This window comes from Photinus pyralis, unplaced genomic scaffold, assembly GCF_008802855.1.
Source record: "Photinus pyralis isolate 1611_PpyrPB1 unplaced genomic scaffold, Ppyr1.3 Ppyr1.4_unclustered_Scaffold2490, whole genome shotgun sequence".
Classification (NCBI taxonomy): domain Eukaryota; kingdom Metazoa; phylum Arthropoda; class Insecta; order Coleoptera; family Lampyridae; genus Photinus; species Photinus pyralis.
In genome coordinates, this window is record NW_022171210.1 from 4559 (window position 1) to 28507 (window position 23949).

General features: G+C 36.5%; 3 protein-coding genes across 5 annotated transcripts; 1 reads left to right on the forward strand and 2 right to left on the reverse strand.

The window, feature by feature from the left end:
- Positions 1–205: 205 nt before the first annotated feature.
- LOC116181840 lies at positions 206–2240 on the reverse strand. 3 transcript variants are annotated; one of them, XR_004147355.1, is made up of 5 exons: positions 1482–1809; positions 1323–1439; positions 1101–1271; positions 478–1048; positions 206–417 (listed from the first exon to the last, which is right to left on the reverse strand). XR_004147355.1 is itself a non-coding variant. In XM_031502268.1 (5 exons), the coding sequence occupies exons 1-4, from the start codon at positions 2049–2051 to the stop codon at positions 955–957; spliced, it is 489 nt and encodes a 162-aa protein (XP_031358128.1). In that variant the 5' UTR covers positions 2052–2240; the 3' UTR covers positions 206–417; positions 478–954. The 3 variants fall into 3 exon arrangements, 2 of the variants coding, with proteins under 2 accessions (XP_031358128.1, XP_031358127.1); XM_031502268.1 differs by lacking the exon at positions 1482–1809 and adding an exon at positions 1936–2240 and having other exon boundaries at positions 1110–1271; XM_031502267.1 differs by lacking the exon at positions 1482–1809 and adding an exon at positions 1936–2235.
- Positions 2241–11514: 9274 nt separating this feature from the next.
- On the forward strand, positions 11515–14153 carry LOC116181843. Its single transcript, XM_031502271.1, has 2 exons — positions 11515–12200; positions 12391–14153. Exons 1-2 carry the CDS (start codon positions 11853–11855, stop codon positions 13828–13830), a joined length of 1788 nt encoding a protein of 595 aa, XP_031358131.1. The 5' UTR covers positions 11515–11852; the 3' UTR covers positions 13831–14153.
- Positions 14154–18427: 4274 nt separating this feature from the next.
- LOC116181837 lies at positions 18428–21323 on the reverse strand. Its single transcript, XM_031502263.1, has 2 exons — positions 20118–21323; positions 18428–20025 (listed from the first exon to the last, which is right to left on the reverse strand). Exons 1-2 carry the CDS (start codon positions 20299–20301, stop codon positions 18428–18430), a joined length of 1782 nt encoding a protein of 593 aa, XP_031358123.1. The 5' UTR covers positions 20302–21323.
- Positions 21324–23949: the final 2626 nt, after the last annotated feature.

A 23949-nucleotide genomic window follows, 5' to 3' on the forward strand; every position in this document is an offset into this window, starting at 1 on the left:
TAAAGCTGAACCAATACTAACCATAACCTCTAAATCTAACTCTCCTGCCACCTCCCTTTCGAAACGTTTATTTCCGGTTTCCACAACCATTTGCCTACATCTTTTGGTTTTACAAAACAGTCTTTGTCAAAGCTACCAATTAGCAAGCAATAATTACAAGATTGCCGCTGCCTTTTATTGTGGAAGAAAATAAGCTGCTATAAACTTTAAATATTTAATTTTGTGCATAGAAATGCTGTGATTGAACCCTTCGACAATAATATCAGATTCCATCGCCCCCGATGATGCCGTCCAGTTTTTGTAACAGATGTGTTCTTTAATTTCATCTTCCTTCTTAGCTCTTGCACATACTGAGCAATATTTATTTCTCACGCCCAAGAATAAAATTTTACCAGTTGCTTTCCCAATTATTACAGCCTATAAATGACAAACGGTTTACATAGAAATAAAATACGGTACATAGTGTTTTTTACTTACGACTCCTGACGAAGCATTGTAACTATGCCCATAAGACCGTTGACTCCAGCCGCAATCTGTGTACACGACAACCCATGCCAAACCATTTTCGTCCACTTGTCCTTTTGAAATAGCTATATCATACTCCTCTATGCCTGCTTTTTCAATAGAAATCCACAGACGATCTTCCCACTCTTTGCTTAAAAAGCATTCAATTTTTTGGAACATACTATAGGTCAATGGAGGAATATTCATAATTGCTAGACGTTCCTGCAAGTTACTGAAAGTATTTCCAGCAGAAATGGTTGACCACACAGCTGCCGTATTAATGTTTTGAACTGCGTAATTTCTTCCAGGATGTGTGCACCGCTTTATTTCAAAACCGCAATAATTGCATTTAAAGGTTATTGTGCTAACCAAGCCGTTTCTCTCTTCTAGTATCGGTTCCAATTGACCTCCGGTACATTTCTTTGAATGGTCAACTTGTAAATGCAATGCCTAATTTAAAACGTGTTGCAAATCAACAATTCTATGTCCTGTTATTATAGAAGGTTTAGGATGAATCTCGACCTCCATTTCATGCAACAAAACACTAAAACAGAAATTTGATTAGATCTAGCTCTTATCGTAGTTTAAAATATTACTCATCATACTCTTCTTTATCTATAAATGAGAATTCATGAAGCACCTCTAGCGAGTCAGATTCTGGGTGAGCTTGAATTGTCTCAGTACCTGGTGTTGCTTCCAACGACAAATCTTGTGGCGACTTATTTCCTAACCCATTACCATCATAATCATGATCAAGGGCCACACTTCTAAATAAAAAAATTTAGTGAAATTATACAATTCCGGAAAAACGTTCTTACTTTGACTGTACATCAATATCATGTGATGTAGGATTTGCAACCGGATTGGGAGGCTCAATTGAAATTCTTGAGTTCACATCCTTATGAAAATAGTTGTGATCATGATGAACATTTTCCCTAAAAACAAAAAGTAATTTTGCTTTCATAACATAACCTAACCTCTAAATTCAACAGCTGACATTCCACATTCAAAGAAAAAAGTACGCATTACAAAGCACGCACTTTACTCTGTGGAATAACCGAAGATAGAACTAACTACTATCTCCTTTTTTCTTCGGCATAATATTCGTTGTAGTATATAGTCTAGCATTCAAGAAAGAATTCGAATACGTCACCCATGAAGTTCACGAAGCAGAGTAAGTATTGTGTATCTCTGTCTTATGCTTTCAATCCAACAAAGAAGTAATGATTCTGGGTTGTAATAACTTGATAAAATGTGTTATGACGTAAACGACTTCTTTCCTCAATACTACCATAGCATTGATTATATACTACGAAGTATATAAGTAAACGTATATAATCAATGACCATAGTTAGAGATACAAACCAGTACTTACAATGAACCTCATTGTGAATATGGTTTCATATCACTAAAGAAAACCAATGATCTCACCTATACTCCTCTCTTTTTTCTTCTTTAAGTTTGTTTCTGTTTTGCCATTCTCGCTTTCTTGCCTTAGATTTCTTGTTTCTTTTATTAAATTTGTAAGAAAGACGTCCTTTACCCATAATTGGTGGTTACAATAAAAAATTAAGTAATAATGTTCCGAACGTATTCAAAAAATTATTAGGTAGGTACACAAATTACAATACACCACTCACACTGCACAGTGAATCTGCGAATGAAACAAAAATGCCATTCAAAATGCAAGGTCGGATAAATGTGTGCCCAGAGGGTAATTCATTACGTATTAGAAAGCTAATTAGGTACATCAATGAATCATTAACAAAATAAATATAATTCTCCTCGCCAACGCCATCTATTATTTTAAAAATAGTTATTTTTCAGATTAATTACAATTTTTACCGCCGAGGGCCAAGAACGCAGCCTTATGCACAAGTTGTATGGCACAAAACACAGTGTTAATCCGACATACACTGTAGACTCATTGACTGGTGAACAGGAAAACGAAAATAACAGTGAAGAGAATATTGAAATACAAGAAGAAACAAAATCTGGTCCTTCCACCCCTTCCACAAGTGGGACTTCAACACCCACTGCCCGTCCATCTAAACTAAAGCCTAAAAGTAATTCAGATAGAATTCTGTCATCAATAGAAGCATTGCACAAACAACAGCAAGAAAGCAACCAACGTAATTTCGAATCTATCGAAAATTTATTGAAGGAACAAAATCAATACAAGAAAGAATTTCTATCATTATTCAAGAAAATAGTTGAAGGGAAAAAGAAAAGAAAACGTGAATCGTCTGAATCAGATTAAAATCAATGTCAAGTTTATTAAAAAAATCAAAATTTATACATAAGTTTCATAGTTAAGTATTCGTGTTAGACATTACTCATTAATAAATCTTTTATGGAATTACGTTTCATATTGCTTTGTAATGAACTTTTTTCAGGTCTACTGTTAGCATAAAATGTATCGTCCTCAACATGGGGTTTAGGCCATATGTGATCTTTAGACAAGTATGTAAAATTATGTACACACAGCATGCTGTAGTTATTAGAACTACTTTTTAACACTATACAGGGTGATTCCTATAGTACCTGCCACCGTTTGGGAGCGTGTAGGTGGTGCGTAGGGAGTATTTTGATATAGGACTTGGGGTCGGAAATCTAAATAAGGGTGCCAGAGCCAATTTACCTTTGGAATTTCGCGCCTGTAGGTAGGCAACCCAACCGGCCGGGGTGCACACGGAGCGATCTCAGGCGGCGATGTGTGGCTGACACTGTGATCAGAATTTTGTTTAACCCACGAAATCCCGTCGCAACGACGCGTATCAAGTGAATAAACACTATGGCACGTTTTACTAACACGGAATACGCGGACATGCACTTCATGTACGGATTGGCAAATGGTAACGCACCGAGCTGCACGACGAGCGTACGCTGAGCGGTATCCAAACCGTCAGTTACCCTGCAGACAGGTCTTTCAGAAGTTCACTTCCGACTGTGCGAGACAGGGCAATTGCAGGTAAGCTGACGGAGGCTTAACTTTACACACAGATTCGTGATGCACATCGATACTTGGGTCATTTAAGCACCCATTTCGAAAAGTTGTGTTTGTTTACACCGACCTCCTCCTATTTCGCAGCCCACGCGCCCGTGATCGCGATCGCCCGTTGGTAAATGCCTTAGAGGAGGATGTGTTGGAACGTTTCGAGGCAAACCCGCGTACTAGCACTCGACTTGTAGCAGATCAGGTGGGTTGTAGTCAACACACAGTGTGGAACATCGCCAACAACAACAACTTACACCCCTATAAGTTTAAGAAAGTGCAAGAGTTACGGCCGGGTGACATGAAAGGAGGCTGGAATTCTGCAACTTAGTCGTCCAGGAGGAAGAAGCTAATCCGAACTTTCTGAGGAGCGTGCTAGTTACTGACGAGAAAGGATTCTCAGAGAGGGGACCTTCAATCCTCGTAACAGCCACTACTGGCGGAGCACAATCCTCATGAAACGTTTACGCGAGGATACCAGGACAAGTTTCTTTAACAGTTTCGTTGGCCATCCTGGGGACAACCTACTGGGGCCTTACATCCTCCCTCCGCGTCTAAATGCCCATAATTACCTGATTTTCCTGCGCGAGGTGCTACAGAACTTTTAATGGATTTCCAGTGAACTTGTAATGGGACACTGGTTCCAGCACGACGGGTGCCCTGCTCACTACGGGCGGCAGGTGAGGGAACACTTGGACCAAACCTATCCGGACGATGGATCGCCGTGGAGGTGCGGTGGAGTGGCCTGCCCGCTCGCCCGACATCACCCCATTAGATTTTTACTTGTGGGTGTGATGGAAGCGCACGTCTACGAGACTCCCGTCGAATCCGAAGAGGACTTAATTGCGCGCGTCGTCATGGCCGGAGAGGCTGTTCGCCAGGACATAGGAGTCTTCACGCGAGTTCGAGGGAGTGGTTGGCTAGATGTAGGAAGTGCATTGAGAACAACGGTGGCCACGTTGAACACTTGTAAACGTTATTGCTTTTGACTGTCGTTTTCCCTCCTTCCCTCCCATGTCGCTTCCTCGCGCTAACTCGCTCTGCATCGCTCCGCGCGAAACGTCGGTCGGTTGGGTTGCCTACATACAGGCGTGAAATTCCAGAAGATAAATTTGGTTCTGGCGCCCTTATTTTGGATTTCCGACCCCAGTGTCCTATATGAAAAGACTTCCCCTAGGCACCCCCTATACGCTCCCAAACGGTGGCAGGTACTATAGGAATCACCCTGTATACGTTGACATATTGAAGGATCCTCCACCTTCCTTTTAGTCTCCCAAATGTATTTTCAATTACTACTCTTGTACGACTATGAATTGTGTTATGATTTGATTCTGCTCTGGTTAGCCGACCATTATCACTGAAACGTTAGGACTAATAAATCAGTTCTTACAAAAATTACCGTAACATACATGTAAGGAGTAATTAACCAGTCCCTCAAGAAATATGCAGAATCTCCAAGTAAATGATACTTGTTATAAAAATAAGTATTTGGCCCGAGCTCTTCTAAATTTTTGTAGAAACTGCTATTTTGAAATACCTATAAAATGTCAGGTTTTTATAGGTATAATTTCCACGCAAAATTATTTACTCTAGAATCATGAGCCGATCCAGGAAATCCAACAAAAATATTGGTAAACATACAATTTGCATTGCAGATTCCCTGAAGTATTATGGAATGGGAATGTTTCCTATTTAAATAGCTCAGTTGATGTTTTTCTGGCACTTTACAAGGGATATGGGATCCATCTATTGCTCCAATAACTCCTATCAATTGAACATAAAGGTCGATAAGTAAGTAGTTATAGAGATATACCTAAATCACCTTACCAGGATATCCAGCCATTGCTCTAAATTGTTGCTCTGTAACAACAGCTTCTGCAGCATTAGGCCATGTAATATATTCCGATGCTAAACTTGCCACAGCCGTTATGTAAGTTTCAGTAATATGTAACGCAGTGGATTCGCTTACATTAAATTTGTCAGCAATAGAAACAAATGTTTCTGCTTTCCCTAGGTACCATAACGTGATTAATAAGCACTTTCCTTGTGGGACACTGGTATACGCTCATTCAAAACAACAATGACACAACTCAAAATTTGGGTAAAATGAGGTTTTTGGTGCAACTGCTGCCAAAAATGATAAAGCGTTTTGTGGAACAGCGACATAAGTGCACATCAACAAACAGCTGTTAGATGTCACAAGTGTCACCGGCGCGTTAGCGTAAAATCATAAAACAAGAGAGATCAACAACGACATATTCAGTGATGGTGCAGTGTTCTTAGTGAAAAGTCATTACTTTTAATTCAACAATGGCACAACTCAAAAAACAACACGCTGGTAAGTAGAAAAGCAAAAATGTTTAGGGCAGCAGCGACACAACTCACATTGTGTCATTATTTATATTATGTTTTAAATTATGATCGATACTGTTTTTTTAACCAATATTGTCACATTTTGTATTGTGTCATTATTTAATTAAAATTAATAATCCTTTTTGATATTTTATTGACTGATAAAGGTAACATTTCGCGTTATGTCCATTTTGAATAAAAAATACGGAAAGATTTTATGGAAGCTTTTAGAGATGTGACACTGTTGAAGAAAAATATTGTCTAAATTTTTTTTAAAGGTGTACTTTCTGATAATTATGCCATTGTCGACTAAAAATTTAGTTTTGTACAAGGTTTTGTATGAACCTGGGATTGTTACATTTACTCATTTTTAGAAATATTATCATCCAGAACAGTTCGAATAATGGCCCATTTGATCCCAAGAGATCGGGAAACAGATATTGCAGTCTTGCAAGGTGGGCAAATAACTAGTATGTGGTATTTTAGTGCAATTTTTAAAGTGTTTTTTTTTAATCGACAATTTTAGGCAGTGATGTAACAATAAATAATGAAACCGAGGGACTTACTGTAATGGACAACCCGATAGAAACAATGGTTCCTATATCGGAAGAAGAGAGCTCGGACGAGAGAGTTGCAAAAGGTACTATAACTTATTCCATCAGTGCAAATGTTTTTTATTGTGTAGGTACTGTTATTACTATGTATCAGTAGTATCTGTGACTTTTCTACTAAACACAAATTATTTAATTTTTAGGGAATGAAGGAAGCTATCATGACGACTCGGACGATTCGGTAAAGGACAAAGACTATGTTCACAGTACTTCCTCTAGCGAGTCGTCATCCGAAAGTTCATCGGAAAGTTCATCATCTGATGCCTCTACCCGCGATATAGAGAAAGAAAATATTTGCGAGAACGAAAACCCAAAGAAAATAACCAGAAAAAGAAAGCGCGCACCTGAAAATTGGAAGAAGAATTTGGCTAAGCGACTAAGAAATACTGGAAAAGCCTATAAGAATCCTAAAAACAGGAAAAGTTATGCTGAGAGAAAAATGAAACCCCCTTGCGATGAAAAGTGTAAGCTTAAATGCTATGAAAAATTTTCCGATGAAGAACGGGGACAAATATTTAGTAAGTATTGGGCACTTGGATGTGTCCAAAGACAACGTGATTTTATTTGCAACAGTATGACAGCTATAAAACCAAAGTATAGGTATGTAAGGGAAGGTAGCCACCGCCAACCAAATAATGCCTTTTACTTCGAAAACAAGGAAAAAAATAGAGTTCGTGTCTGCAAAAAATTTTTAAAAAATACATTGTGCATTACTGACCGACCAATCAGAACTGTCCTAAAAAAGAAAGATCCTGATCATCCGCAATTTGTAACAAGCGATTTGCGTGGTAAACACGCAAACCATCACAAAATTACCGATGAGTTAAAAGAAAGTGTCAAGAACCACATCAATTCCATCCCTCGAATTCCAAGTCACTATTGTCGGGCACATACAAATAAAGAATTTATTGAAGGTGGTTTGTCTATTGCAGAACTCTATCGTGATTATAAAAAATTAAGGGATGGAAATAATAAACCTTTTGTTAATTATGCTATGTATAACAAAATTTTCAACGAAGAGTATAATATTTCTTTTTTTACTCCAAAAAAAGACGAGTGCGAACTTTGTGCAGCGTTTAAAAACGGAAGTGAGTCTGAGAAAGCGGAAATTAAATTAAGCTATGAGGAGCATTTACACCAGAAGGATCTATCCCGTATCGAAAAACAATCAGATAAAGAAACTGAGGACTATGTTGGAGTGTATGATCTGCAGGCGGTTTTACCTTGCCCAAGGGGCAGTACGTCCAGTTTTTACTATGTTTCAAAGTTGAATGTGTTTAATTTCACAATTTATGATATAAAAACAAACTCGGTGACTTGCTACGTCTGGCATGAGGGCCAAGGCCACAGAGGCGCTAACGAAATTGGTTCGTGTGTCCTACGGGAATTGCAAAATTTAAACGATAGTTTTGATAGTCCAAAAAATGTTATTTTTTATTCGGACAATTGCGCCGGACAACAAAAAAACAAATTTTTGCTCTCAATGTATCTTCATGCAGTACGAGTTTTGCCGAACATTAACAGCATTACGCATAAATACCTTATTACAGGACACACGCAAAACGAAGGGGACAACGCGCATTCTTTAATAGAAAGAAACATAAAACGTGCTCTGAGATCTGGACCAATTTATCTTCCTGAGCAGTATGTTACCCTAATAAGAACTGCTAAAAAGTCTGGGGTACCCTACAAAGTCGAAGAACTAAATTATGATGATTTTTTTGACCTTAAAGCACTATCGGTGTCAATGGGAATAGGGCCTTCCTTAAAACTTAAAATATCAGAGATACAAATACTTAAATTCATGAAAGAATATCCAAACAAGATTTTTTATAAAGACTCGTTTGATCAAACAGAATTTAAAGAAGTCGAATTTGAGAAAGCAAGGAATTCAAGCGGTCGAGTAAGAAATAATAATTTGGTAAAAGCCTATAAAAATAAGATTGGCATTACAGAGAACAAAAAGAAAAGTTTACTTTCATTATTTCAAGAAAAGACAAAAAATAAAAACACTGCTGTTCCAAAAATTTATAAGGACTATTACTCGAATCTATAGGTTAACTTACAGTTTATAAAATATTTCCACATTTTATTTCAGTTGTGTTAATAAACATTAAATTTAATAGGTGTTTCATTTCGTATTTTGCACTTAAAATTTAAAGAAATAATGTCACAAGTCAAATTTTTTGTTTTTAAATAGCCAAAAAAACTTAATTCGAAAAAAAAAAATTAAAATCTTCGGTAGAGGTTTATATATTTACCAAGCTCTTTTAAATTTTCTTATAAAGGTGTTCGCAAAATTTTAATTATAGAGTCATTATTTCCTACAAAGATTATTGAAAAGTTAAAATGTGATTTCTGAAAAACTTTGTTTTTTGAATTATGTCATTGTTGTTTCGAATGAGCGATATCGATATGTCCTCCATGAAAATGCTTTTTTTGAACTTTTACAGATACTTTCTTTAACAGCTGCTCAAATGTGGTATGTGACATACCTACGAAACATTCTAAAAAAATCTGTTTCTAGATAATGAGGTAGCCAATCTTCATAATATCCATCTGGTCGGATGTGCGTTTCCCTTAGTCTACTGACACATAACAATATATTTTCCCATATGCCATAATTATTAATTGTGTTATGCAATAACTGTAAAATGATGCTATTGTCATCATCAAAAAGTAAATGACTTGCTAATACAAGTAATTTCTGTTCCTGATTCATTGCATTAAATAAGAACATAAACAATAAACATAACCACAAAATTTTAAACTTCAAAGTTCAAACAACAAACATCAAACATGAAAAATTCATTTTGGCGAGGACAGTTGTTGATGACGTCACAGCTTTAACCGTGTTTATAAAGTGATAAACCACGTTCGTCGCCAAAATTCGCCTTAAGACCTTCACAGAACAGAAACATAAATGGCGCTAAATTGTCACTGATTACAGCGTTTCCCGTGGTTGTACGGAGAACTATATATCGCAGACTCAAATATTTTTTTGCAAAATCTGTAATTTTGTTCGTTACAGGAAATATTATAACTATTATTTGTTACTCAGTTGTAAACGTTGATTAACAAGACAAAACGCAAACGGGTAAACGTCGTCTTTAAACGCTACTGACTTGTAAAACTGACAGCAGACCTGTAAAACTGACAGCAGACCTGTAAAAATTTTACAAGTTAGTAATCTAGTAATTTCATTGGCCAGAATTAATGCGAAGTCTCTGTTACATGGATAACATGATATTTTAGACATTTCTTCAAGATTAATTTAAGAACTAATTATTTACGTTTACTATTGTTTACAAATGAGTAACAAATAAAATATTGTACATTATACGCCAGGTAATAGTTTTTACTGGCTCTAGGAGATGACAAGCTCGCCTAACGGCTCGCTAGTCAACTTCTCCTATCGCCAGTAAAAACTCACCTGGCTAATAATGTAAAATACTATTACCGTCGATTTTATACGTACATGTCAATTTTGACTTTTGAAAGATTTAAAATATGAACAAGTTATGTGGCCGTAAAAAGTGTTGTGTGGCGGATTGTAACGATAAAATATCAAAAAGGCATCGTTTCCCATATTTTGAAACAGATTGTTTTGTGCTTGAAACGCGAAGAGGATTGAAATGTGCTGTTATTTCTCTCCTATTTATGCAAGGTATGGAATTTATAAATTACCAACGGTAGAGACGCTAAAGGGTGTAGACTTGAGTTTTATATTTATATAGACGTAGATACTTATATTGTAATTCCTTTTAGACAATGAATACAAAATACGTTTTAGATAATTCAACAACTTCCACCCTCGCTTCTCAAGTAACAAGTAAGCACCAGGATCAAGTTAACATTTGTTGTCAAAAACTTGTGTGACAATTTGCTGAAACGGTTTTATTACCTCTTGGAACAAAAAATTTAGTTCTAAAGATATTTTTTAACAAAAATATGTAGTCCAAACAGCAATTAAAACCAAATATTTCGTACGACAAATCGTTATGTAAGGATCTTTCTTCAAAGTGTTAACATCTACAAACCGTAAGTTCCACTCACTTCTGAGTTTTATATGTAGTTTGTAAACATGTAATTTAAGTTCTCTGTGTTAAATAATGTAATGTGTTTGTATCTAAATACACTTTAATTTAACAACTGTGTATTCTTTATCGATATTTATGATTTATAACGAATTTGGGAAATTACTTCATGACTTTAGAAGCTGGTCACCAGATGGCGCTTCTCTGATATCGATGCTTTAGTTCACAGTACACCCACCAGGCTCCGCCAAAATACCATACAAATTTGTAACATTGCTGTTTCTATTCTGAGAAGGCCGTATTCTGTGCTCTCATTTGACTAAAATAGTTCTTCCGTATATTTGTTTGACAGTTGTGATTTTTAATTGTTTACCTGTCACGCACTTTAAATCATCGGTTACGCACTTTTCAATCAGTTCTTTTGAGAACTAATCCGTCACTTACGTGTATCCTATTAATCACTTTAATCTCTCTCTACGAATTCCCATGTCTGCAAAGGGTAAAACTTTGCATACAGAAGCACAACAGCTTGTGTTAAACTTAGTGCAACATTTTGAGAAGGAGAAAGAAAACGGTGGTCCATTGATACCCGTATCTGCTGTTCAAGAAGTAAGTGTGATTATATTTACTTATATTTTCATTTAGTACAAACACACAATTATAGCGAGTGGCCAAGGCTTTGGGTATATCTGAGAGGACAGTGCGAAGCATCAAGACAAGAGCGGCTTCTAACCCTGTTTTGGAAAGCCCGGGTAAGAAACGGCCCCGCAAGAGAGCCAAATATGACCTGTTTCGCTAAAACATTTCTACACACGTTCTATACTGCGTAGGGTAGAAGGAGTATCAACATCAGGATCCAGTTGAGAGGCTGCTTATTTCTCATTTCTGATTCCTAGTAATCTAACATTGTGCTAAAAATGTAAAAAAAGTAAAAATATGAAATAGAAGTAGAGTGATAGTGACAGTCGTATATTATAATATATTTTGAACATAATTGAGGAGCAGACTTGCAAAACGCAGTTTGTCCAAATTTTAAATTTTTCAACTGAAGGTGGCGTTGCAATATACACTTGAATCTCTATCGTTTCATATAATATTGGATGTCCAAATCGCATTATGTCCCACTTGAAATGTGTTGTGAAATTCACTTGGACATGCAAAATGCATTTAGTCCATCGACATTAGACAAACAAATAGCATTTTGTCCGTGAGACGAACAAAACGCATTCAGTCCAGCCGTAAACACGCTGTTTTTATAACCTAACAGTTAGGTTACTGCTCTTAGTGTCGTTTCGGTTTATTTTGCAGTATTGTGTGTTTAGTTTGCATCTTTTTCGCAACGTTTCAATTACAATGGAATCTGCAGATGGGGAGCATATTGTTGGTGATTGTGACCGTGGTAGCCGGAAACGACAAGCAAATTTAACATCCAGGGAGAGAAAGAAGCAAGTCAGATATTCAAACCATGATCCTGATTTACAACAATTTAATATAGTTTGTAATCATAAGAATAATCCAAAACTGCAGTGTGGGCAAGTAGGGCGAGATGATATACTTAAACTTCGGGAAGTTTTTTACAAAAATCCCAATAAAGTTATTCAAGATGGAATATTAGCCAGTAACATTGAGTTGGATATCCCTAAACGAAAAAGAGCTCGCAAATCTGATGGAAAACCGCACTCCTTGTCTGCAAAATATCATGTAAGTATAAAAGTACATACGTCGTTTTTGATAAAAGACTCCATGTTTTGAGTCTTACATACGTCGTGTTTCATCAACAATTTGGTGCAACCATTTTTTATGTTGGAAAGAATATTAAAGTTCTCGAGCTTTTGTTGATCTTTTACTGCTTTTTTCACTTAGTAGGTGTGTTATATTCGAATTTTTACAGGTATATATCAGTCGACAAAAAGTACAAATTTGTCAAAAGTTTGTAATGGCTGTATACAACGTTTGTCAAAGGAGACTAAACACAATTTGCAAGAAACTCCAGGCTGGGGAGGAAATTATAAAAGAAAAAAGAGGAGGCGATAGACGAGCTTTTAAGTTTGTAGACAAATTGGATGCTGTAAAGTCGTTCATTAGTCAATTACAAGGAAAAGAGAGCCACTATGGAAGACAGAAGTCTCGACGGATCTACATATCTTCGGAGTACAACATTTCTATTCTTTGGCAGTTATATAACAAAAACTCACCAGAAGGTTTAAAAGTGAATTACAAGTACTTCAGTCGGGTGTTCAGTAAATATTTCAATATTGGATTCGGCAGTCCTGCTACTGATGTTTGTAGCTATTGTGTAAGAACACAAACCAAAATAAGTATGTCTCAAAGCTCTTCTGAAAAGCAGAAAATATCCACTGAACTGAAAGTACACAAATTTCGTGCCACACAATTCCATAAGTTAATGAAAACTGAAGTGCCTAATACAGTTTCGTACTGCTTCGACTTACAGCAAGTTCAGGTATTGCCAAAAGTACCTATTCAAGAGGCATTTTACGCTCAACAGCTGTCAATATATTTTTTTTGCGTTACCAAACTCAATTGTCAAGAACCAATATTTTACACGTGGATGGAACACCAAGCAGGAAGGGGGGCTACTGAGACATCATCTGCCATTATTGATTTTTTAAAAAGAACTGAATTTCCTGAAGATGCGACGAAGATCCGTTTTTTTGCCGACGGCTGTGGGGGGCAAAACAAAAATAGTCACGTCATACATGCTTTGATGTTTTGGCTCCATACGTCAGGCGAAAAAATAAAGGAAATAGAAATTATATTTCCGATCAGAGGTCACTCTTATCTTCCTGCCGATCGAATCTTTGGACGCATCGAAAAAATATTAAGGTCCCACAGTCTCATAAAAACTCCAGACGCATATTGGGAATTGTACACTAAAGTGGGCGAGGTACGAAAACTTGGGTCTGATTGGAATCTGCTTGATGTAAAAAATATGCTGCAGTGGCTCAAAAAAGTGAATGGCATAAGTTCTTGCCGAAGATTTTTTATTAAAAAGAATGTTTCCGCCAACAATATTTTAGTGAAAAGTGAAGTACTCTATCGCACTGATACAAACAAATTCCAATCTTTACTAAAACCACGCACACGATTCGACCAGGTAGTCGTGCCATGGCTACCTTTGGGACATCAGATAAAGAAAAAAAAAATAGACAGTTTAAAAAAATTATTAGAATCATTATCTGGAGAAAAGTGGAACAATGATCCAGAACTGGCATGGTTAGTTCCAATTTTTGAAGAACAACGTGAAGATGGGGAAATAGAAGCAAATGAAGAATGTGAATGTAACGACATGGAAGAGGTTAATTTCATTTAAAGTTTGTAAATAATACAAGTAAACGTTATCGACAATATGTTTGTTTCATTTCCAAATTTATTATACCCAGTGATCTGTTGGATGGACAATCAAAATGCTGTTTGTCAACTAGTGACCTGCAAATAGCATTTTGTCCAACAGTTTTTTTGAAATAGTAAAGCCACTTTGGCTTTTTCCAGTCTGCAAATTTAGTAATTTCTCATGCTATTTTTAATAGATTTTTTAATACCAAACGCAAGTCCGTAAGTAACTCGTATTGTACGTAGTAGTTTTTTGTCATTCCTGAAAATTTACAATTTTGGACAAAACGCGTTTTGCAAGTCTGCTCCTCAATTATAATATCCATTTAGTGTATCATTTTGAATTTATCCTTATTGTAAGCCATCATAAGTAACAGTGAGTAACTTTGAAAAGTGGTAGTCTTGCAATGTGCAGCTGGGTGTATGAAAATCGTATAACCTATAAATTGAATGCTCTAATTGTGAATTTATAATTCTTTATCGGCAAACTCACTTATGAATGCAAGACCCGACTATTGTAAGAATTCTGACGTAGCGTAATTACTAAATGTTCACATTTTTGGAAAAATTCCATTGTAATGAGGCAGCTTACAACAATGGGTTTATCTTACCATATGCCCTGTAAAAATAACGCATTAATGACCTGTTAGATTACAAGGATTTTGTTTTCTCACCGTCTTTATTATGTTATATTTTATACCATAATTAAAAACCAAAATCGACTAACGATACTTTCTGCGATTTGACAGTTTTGCACCTTCAAATAAACATCCAATAAATGACAGCTGTCGCCATCTCGGAGTATATTTGCTAATCAAGTTGGCATTATTACGGAAGTAATTTGACTCATATTTTTCATATTAAACCATACGATTGTGAACTATGACGTACCGGCAATCTCTAATGGCGAGGATAATATAAACGACGTCGTCGATCTCGCTCGCGCTCCCGTGCGGGGCGCGGAGATTGGTCGCTTGCTAGTCGCCACGCGCGATCTTCGTCTCTTTTTTCGACTTCCTCTCGGCAACGTCGGCGTAATTCGATTACGTCTTTACCTGGTACAGAGGACGATAAATTAAAGGTACGCTTTCCAAGGTAGCGGAACGCGGGTCGCGCGCGCAGTGTTACGTCACGACGGGTCGGTGAGTGCGATCGGAAGACGATCACGTTACGTCTTTAGTGCTTTCCTAGTAGTCGCAAAGTAAATAAAGGTATTGGAGTGAAATGATGGATATAAATAAAAATAATGCGATATTATACACAATTCTTGAAGAAATTAACGAAGAGTTGATGATCGCCGAATCTTACACGAAACGTAATTCTGGACATCAAATGTTTAGAAAGAGAACTGAAGAGGGACAATACACATTATTGGTTAAAAAATACCTGAATGGGGATGAGCGAAAGTTTCGGGAGTATTTTAGAGTTTCAAGGAGTATATACAATTATATTCTATTTCACATAAAAAACGATATTGAGAAGCAACCATGTAACCGTGTTCCCAAACCAATAACCCCTGAAGAGAAACTTTGCCTAACTCTGAGGTAAGAATACAACAATTTGTTTTATATTATATATTATTACATTATATATTGAAAAAATAAGGGACCTTTTCAAATATTGGTTTATAGTTCCGTATATTCCAATTCTTCGCTTACGGGGCTGAGTAATTGAGCAGAGGAACAAGACGAGGTGGAATAATCCGATAGACAGAAATCACGTCTGACATTATGTTGATTAATAGCTCTGAGCTCGAGATCTGTGATTACTTTATTAACAGCTAATTTTGCTTCAACGATTAATGTTGAGGTAAGGTCTTCACCGTGGCTGCTATACTTTGAAAAAAATGTATCAATGGGATGCGTATTGGTATCTGGTTGGTGTAACAGTTTTTCCATAATTTTTTCCCTTTGAAGTCTGCTTTTCTTTATTTCTTCTGCTAAACCATCAGAGCGCGGTTTTCGCTTCATAGTCATGATTTTATTCTCCGAAAAACGAGACGCCTCTTCAATCTGTACTGATACAGTAGTATCGGTCGATGTTTCAGCTTGGGGTACTTCCTCGGAATTAACTTCTTCGGTGGGTTCTATTAATGGTTCATCATCCTCTATGCTGCTTTTTGTTCTATAATATCTTTATTAAGAATTTGCTTACCTAATGCCAAAGGACTTACGGCCTATGAGCTTCTACGCAATTCAGAAAACTCAGCTTCTCTGTTACATATTTAGACTTTGACGTTGCCGCCGATCCTGATCCAGCTTTCTTGTTGTTTTTTCGAAATGAATCCCTGACGGTTTTCCATCTTGTCTTGCAATCGGTTACTGTAATGCAAAATAATTAAATGATATAATTTCAGATACTTGGCAACAGGAGAAAGTTTTCGATCATTGGCATTCACTTATCGAATTTCAAACAGTTGGATATCTACTATAGTAAGAGAAGTGTTAAAAGCAATATGTGATAACTTACTACACATTACTATACCAAAGCCAAACGCAGAGATACTGGAAAAATCTGCGCAAAGTTATAGGGCAAAATGGAACTATCCAAACTGTTGTGCTTCCATTGATGGTAAGCATATACGAATGGTTTGCCCTAATAATACCGGCTCTCTGCAAGTATTATTGGCCCTTGTAGATGCAAACTACAAATTTTTGGCAATAGATGTAGGTGGATATGGGAAAGAAGGTGACGCGGAACTATTTTCAAAATCAGAGATGGAAAAGTGTATAACAGAAAACTTATTCCCATTCCCTTCCGCAAAGGAAATAACCGAAAATGGAGTTCCAATGCCATTTGTTATTTTAGGGGATGAAGCATTTAAATTAACTGCCCACATGATGAGACCTTATCGTAAGGAGCAATCTAATGCTGATCAGAAAAAAGCGATATACAATTACCGTCACAGCAGAGCTCGTAGAACAAGTGAAAATGCATTTGGTATTATGTGCCTATATTTCCGCGTTTTTTATACACCAATTGCCATCGCACCAGAAGTAGCGGATTATTTGGTAACTGGGGCATGCATCCTTCACAACTTACTTCGCGAAGAACGCATTCCGTACCCAGGAGAAGATAAACATTTAGAAGATGATCTAGTAGTACTACCTAGGGAAAATATGATTCAGATGGCAAGATTTGGCGCAAATGCTACCTTCGAAGCTTTTGAGGTTAGAAATAACTTTAAGAATTATTTCTGTAGTAGAGAAGGGCAATTGGTTTGGCAATTGAATCATATTACAAGAACTAATTAAAAATACATGTTTGATAGTTACTTACCACTTTTATTCCATGCATTTTCCTTGATAGTATTATTAAAATAATTTTTATCCTTTAAGAGTCTTCTGTACCCACGGCATCCAATGTAAATTTCCATAAGAGCGCCCGCCATAAAAACTCTATTTGTTTTTCCAAAAACCATGTTTTTTAAGAACTATTTTATAAATTTAGACCTTTATCTACAAAATGTTCGGACTATTTTTTTTTAATGTTTATAGCAACTTAATACCGATTGTTTAAAGATTAGGTGTTTCGCACCGATTATTGCGCTAATCTGTTTTATTTTTTTACTCTCGATCAAGACGATTTATGGAAAAAGTAAACCGACAGTTTTTTAGATAAGTTACTTCTAAACATGACCCCAAAAAATGAAATCATCATTTTTGTAAATAAAGTCTATCTTGGCGGGCGTTAAATCAACAATTTGAGTGTAACAAGTGGCGCCGCTGCACAGTGTCGGTGGGAACTAACTAAGGACCAAGACAGGAGTTGACAAAGCAAGAATATCATCTTATCTCTTGCAGCTATAGTCATCTATACACTATAATGTAAAAAAGTGGTGCTTAGGTAAAGAAGACTCTTAAGTTATACAGCACTGGATATTTTCTCACTAAATCTATCAATAGTTCAGTTTCTTCATCACTAAAAGATTTGCTGCACATTTCAAAATGCCACTGTCACTGAAAAAATTAACCAAAACAACCTGTTGCGTTACGTCGAAGTCGACTGGCTACTGACCGTTGCGCGACCACGCCGGCGTTACTTTTGTTTCCGCGCGGGATTTCTGCTGCTGGCGGATTTACGAAAGCACCTGTTAAAGAAACCCATTTAAGCAACTACGCGTCGGCCAAATGAGAAAACCGCGTAACTCCATTTTGGGGAATTTTACAGGAGACAAGAAAAACTGTTTCCTATTTTCCTTTTTTAATATAAAACAATTGTTAAAACCTTAAATATGAGTAAAAATACTTTGTTTTTACCATGTAAAGGGAAAACTTAAAAAAATATTGTTTTCTAGTATTAAATGGAGTTACGCGATTTTCCGTCAAAAAAATCTGTGTAATTTTGGATATAGGTGCTTTTCCAGTTATAAAAAAACTACTAGAAGAATCTAAAAATTGAAAGAAAAACTAAATATTTATTAAAAAAATAAAAATGAACTGAATCCTAGATCATTTTGAAGGTAACTAGGTATAAAAAAGTATTAAATTTCTTTGAAAACGCTTACCTAATAACAACAAACGAAACAGTGGTTGCAAAACTAAAATCTACATTAATAGATCCTTAAACTAAAAAATTCACTCGTATAACAAGTCATCGTAAAATTTATGATAATCAGGTAATATAGTCGATTTTAAAGCTTGTAAGTGGTCGTACTTTTCTTTCTTGATTTTTCGACGTTCATTGTACAGGACTGGCAAATCCACAAATTTACATGAAATAATTTTTTTGTTAAGTCTTTGGTTCAGGACATTCCATGTATCTGTGTGTCTTAATTTAAACATTATTTCACAGTTGGGCAAATATCTTAGGGCTTTTAGGTCCGTAACAACGGGATCGCCAACGGTTCTTCCAGGGCGTATGGATGAATAAAATTTTAAACCTTCAAAATTCTTAAAAAAGGAGTAATCAATGTATTTTGCTGAATACGGAAAAGGAACCGATCTAGCCTTTTGACAATAGCCCACATAATCTGCAGGGAGATTTATTTTACGGTCGCGAATTTGACGTTCTATGGCAGAATGCATTGCATCCACCTCCATCTGTGTGTGTCCTTTAAGCAAATATTTCTGTGTTATAATAATATTATTTTGAATTGCTGCATTTAGGAATGCATTGGCCAGTATGGCGTTTCGATTTTGCCCTGTACACCCATCGCTGTAAAAAATCATTTCGCTTGGATTTTTATTTTTTACTTCTTGTTCCACGAAATAGGAAAGAATTGACGAAAATTCATTCGCCGTTATCCCCCCTTCACTTTCGTTCCAAAGATAGCAGAAACCTTCTTTGGTTTTTAAGTTGAAAATGGTGAAATTATGTACTATAAGTTTTGTCTTATAGTACATAGAAGATACTGTTGATTTCGGGGACAATAATACGCACTCCAAGTCCATTGTATAGACATTTACTGTAGCTTCAGTCTTTGTTTTGTCATTTTCTTTTTCTTGACGCGCATCTTTTTTTAAAGTCTGGTGCAAGGTATAATCTGTCTCTGATAAATTTTTTGTTTTGAATGCTTCACAGGAATCACACAAATCTTTTTTTGGTTTATAGAGTGATAGGTTTAGCTCCTCAAATTTATTAAAAAACAGAGTTGTACTTGCTGGTGCCAAATTATGCTCGACACAAAATTCAGTTTTATAAAATTTATATAACTCAGCACGTGACCGCCAAAGAGGTTCAAGGTATTGTTTTTTTGAAGATGCTCGGCAATAGTGACTTTCGAGTTTTGGTAGCATATTTAAAAATTCGCAAATGCCGGCGTTCTTTTCAGCAAATTTAATCTTTCTTATTTCACTTTTTGGATTAACTTCAGGAGATTCAAAATTGACATTCTGATTGTCCACATCTTTTACCCAATTTAAAACCATTGTTTCCTTTAACCCCAATGTCCCCCCAAACATTCTTTTGCAAACTCTAACTTTCTTGGTGTCGAATTTTAGAAAGTATTTCATAGAAAAATTTCTTTTGGATAATATTTCTTGCTCTCCCCTTCTTCTTTTGACACCGTGAACTTCGACTAAGGTCTTTACGTGCATCTTTCGTTCCGCCCAATTTAGTTTGTTCCAGAATGTTCTAAATATGAGAATTCGTTCTTCTTCTGTTAATTTGTCACATTGAATAGTAGATTTTTTTTTGCCGAGTGTACACCCACAAGGATTTTGCAAAAATTTTCCTGAAAATAAAAAAAAATTAATAAAAAATCTGTGAGTAATAATATATTATTGTCAAAACAAAATTAGTAATTTAAAATGATAAAAAATTTACCTGGTTTGTTCATTTGGTAGTTCCAAGTATTCCCTATTTTCTTTTTTCCTTGGTATGGTAATCCCTTTGAACGTTTAGTTTTATTTATATTACAATTCCAGGTAGCAGGTGTTGATCTTTTTCGTCTAATTCGAGTTTTAAGAACAGTTACTGGTACTAGTGACTGCTGGTGTTGCACTTCCATCTGATCAAGTATGGGTGGCAGATAACTGATAACCTGGTCATTCTTCAATGGATTAAGGGTTACAGCCTCCCCTTTTCTTCTTCACCTGTACAATTTACTTTCCCTAAAATTAAAGCTCTCTCTTTAGCAGAAAGGAAGGCATTCTCATATGAAATCAACAAGTTGTTGAACCAAGGAGCAATATCTAAATGCTCGCCTTGCCAGGGTCAATACATCTCTAATATTTTTTTAGTAGACAAACCAAATGGACAAAAACGTTTTATTTTAAATCTTAAGTATTTAAATACGTATTTAGAAGTGCCTCATTTTAAAATGGAAGACATTCGCACTGCATTGAGACTCATTAAAAAGGATTGTTTTTTTACTTTAATTGACCTGAAAGATGCTTATTTCCACGTAAATATCCACCCAGATCATAGAAAGTTTTTAAGGTTTGAGTATGACAATGTCTTGTACCAGTTTACGTGTTTACCTTTTGGTTTGTCATCAGCGCCTTATGTCTTTACTAAGTTGATGAAACCAGTAACTCATTGGGTGCGAACCAGGAATATCACATGTGTATGTTACTTAGACGACCTGCTAATTGTGGATTCTACATTGGAAGGTTGTCAGAAGTCCACCATTTTTACAGTAGAATTCTTGCAGTCCCTAGGTTTTACAATCAACTTTGAAAAGAGTCATTTAACCCCTAACAATTACGTTAGGTTTCTAGGTTTCATCCTTGATTCTAAACAGCTTAGAATTTCAGTACCTGCAGAGAAAAAAGAGCTTATAAAAAGGCGAACTAGGTATTTCTTAAATAAACGACGTTGCAAAATACGTGATCTAGCTCAGTACATAGGCTACTTGATTTCAGTTTGCCAGGGAGTTAAGTATGGGTGGATGTACACCAAACTTTTTGAGCGACATAAGTTTTTAGCTCTGGTTAAAAATAACTTGTGTTACTCTGCTTCAGTTACTCTCCCTTTAGAGCTTAAACCAGATTTTGAATGGTGGTTAAAGTCAATCGACTTAGCTTATAATGATATTATTAAAGATCGGTTTGAGTTAGAAATTTTTACAGACGCTTCACTGACAGGTTGGGGGGCTTGTTGTGGGAATAACAAGATTCGAGGGTGGTGGACTGCTGAGGAAAAATTATTTCACATTAATTTTTTGGAACTCTTGGCAATCTTTTTTGGGGTCAAACATTTTGCGGGTTCCATCTCTCACAGTAACATTTTACTAAGGTGTGATAATACTACTGCAGTATCTTATGTCAATAGAATGGGTAGTGTGCAACACCCAGCCTTGTCTGCTTTAGCAAAGAAACTTTGGAAGTGGTGTGAGGGAAAGGACCTGTGGCTGTTGACTTCCTATATAAGCTCTAAAGAAAACTGGGAAGCTGATCTGGAATCAAGAAGCTTACCGTCAGACACAGAGTGGTGCCTGTCAGCAGAGGCGTTTGATCTTGTGACACGAAGACTGGGAGTCCCTGACATTGATCTCTTCGCTTCCAAAGATAATCATAAATGTGACGTTTATGTGTCTTGGTTTCAAGACCCACAGGCTCTTTACATTGATGCTTTTACGAGGTCTTGGGAGGGTTCTTACTTCTATGCGTTCCCCCCCTTTGCCCTAATTTTAAGAGTAATACAAAAAATAATTAATGATAAGGCCGAGGGCATTCTTAGTGTTCCAAATTGGGAAAATCAACCTTGGTTCCCAATTTTTTCGAATTTATTAGTACAAGACCCTATTTATTTGAAGCCTACTAATGACTTGTTGTTTTTACCTCACAGTCCATCACCTCACCCGTTGGCGGACAAGCTCTCTTTGTTGGCAGCCAGACTATCAGGGAGGCGTTCAAGTTGATGTCCTTACCGAATAACGTTGTGGAAACTATCCTTAAGTCACTGTCCGAAGCAACTGTCAAACAATATGGAGCAACGTACAAACGCTGGTTACCTTTCTGTGCAGATAGGGGGGTGAATCCGTATGAGGGCACACCTTCTTTAGTGATGAGTTTTTTACAACATCTTTTTGATACGGAAGAAAATGCCTACGGAACATTTAATTCTCATCGCTCAGCACTATCGCTGATCACGTCAACAGATTTGTCGAGTCATCCAGTCTTATGCAGATTTTTAAAGGGTATAGCAAAACTTCGACCGTCAAGACCCAGATACAATGTAGTGTGGGACCCACAAGTAGTTTTAGCGTACTTGGAGCGGCTCGCAATGGATTCGTTAAAAGCATTGTCCGAGAAGCTAATAACTCTTTTAGCACTTACAACTGCTCACCGAATACAAACTTTTTCGTTAATTCGAATAGAGAATATTATAGAATCGGGAAACGGATTTCAAATTTTGATTGAAGATAAGATCAAGACATCAGGGATAGGTAGAACCCAACCGTGTCTACACCTTCCATACTTTACAGAAAACCCAAAGCTTTGTGTCGCTACAGCTCTAAAACAATATTTGACTGCTACCAAGGGAAGGCGCACGTCAGTTAGAGACTTCCTATTTTTAACCTATAAGAAACCGTACCGCACTGCAAGCAAGCAGTCCCTTAGTAGATGGGTGAAGGATACGTTGGAAGAAGCAGGTATAGATACGAGAATCTTTAAGGCTCACTCCACTCGCCATGCTTCGACATCTAAAGCCTTTGATTTAGGTGTACCATTAGAAGTAATTCGGCAAACAGCGGGGTGGTCAACAAACTCGAAAACCTTCTGTCAGTTTTATAACAGACCTATTTCTCAGGTTGGCACACTATCAAAAGCCATATTATCATTATAATGTATATATAATACATCTTCTATTATAGAGAATAACACTTATGTTAGTCAGATGTTGACATTATGTGGATATTTCATTTAAGATTATTGTTTCACCATAGCTTTTAGTTTTCTTTTTTGAATTATATGATAGTGATAGTACCCTTCGACTGTTATTTGTTTTTTATCTGGGTTCATGTGGAAAACCACTGTCTCTAAACATCTACTTAGTATTCTATAAATGTCTTCGGATTGGATGTCGAATTATAATTACACGATCAAACGAACTCACCTGTGAAGTTCGATCGTAATTATATGAGACATCCAATCCGAAGACATTCAAACCCACCCCCCCACTCCTGTCGTTTTCCAGCACATTTTCGAAGGGTTTACCAGTTGATTTATCTTTGAACTAAATGAGGTTAGATACTCATTCCTAACGGGGACTGACATCACGACAGTGGCGGAGACCGTTTAGGGTAATTGGGGGTAAAAAGTTTTTCTTTTTAAATTATATAAGTACTTTTAAACTCGTGGCTGGAGTTCGAGCGAGGCGAACTACTTAGTATTCTATAAATGTCTTCGGATTGGATGTCTCATATAATTACGATCGAACTTCACAGGTGAGTTCGTTTGATCGTGTAATTATACTGCAAGCAGTTGTTGATCATACTTTTCGGTCTGTTTATTTGTATATTAGTCAAGAATAATTTTATCTACTTGCATTCTAGGTTTCGCAATATTAATTGCAAAGCCCCAGGATCATGTCACGATGCCGCAGTCTTTCGACAGTCCGCCTTATTTAATGATTGTGATGCTTTAATTCCAAAGGTAAACACTTTTAAAGTCTCAACACACGTAAATGAATCTGTTTTACAGAAATTGAA

What these genes read in the sequence shown, in the direction of transcription:
- LOC116181840 (XM_031502267.1), bottom strand. Translation starts at nt 2,051, where the DNA reads ATGGGTAAAGGACGTCTTTCTTACAAATTTAATAAAAGAAACAAGAAA. An exon ending in GAAAAAAGAGAGGAGTATAG is followed by an intron (nt 1,440 to 1,935) that starts GTGAGATCATTG and finishes TTTTGTTTTTAG; the next exon opens with GGAAAATGTTCATCATGATC. An exon ending in GATAAAGAAGAGTATGATGA is followed by an intron (nt 1,049 to 1,100) that starts GTAATATTTTAA and finishes TTTCTGTTTTAG; the next exon opens with TGTTTTGTTGCATGAAATGG.
- LOC116181843 (XM_031502271.1), top strand. Translation starts at nt 11,853, where the DNA reads ATGGAATCTGCAGATGGGGAGCATATTGTTGGTGATTGTGACCGTGGT. An exon ending in CCTTGTCTGCAAAATATCAT is followed by an intron (nt 12,201 to 12,390) that starts GTAAGTATAAAA and finishes GAATTTTTACAG; the next exon opens with GTATATATCAGTCGACAAAA.
- LOC116181837 (XM_031502263.1), bottom strand. Translation starts at nt 20,301, where the DNA reads ATGGAAGTGCAACACCAGCAGTCACTAGTACCAGTAACTGTTCTTAAA. An exon ending in CTACCAAATGAACAAACCAG is followed by an intron (nt 20,026 to 20,117) that starts GTAAATTTTTTA and finishes TTTTATTTTCAG; the next exon opens with GAAAATTTTTGCAAAATCCT.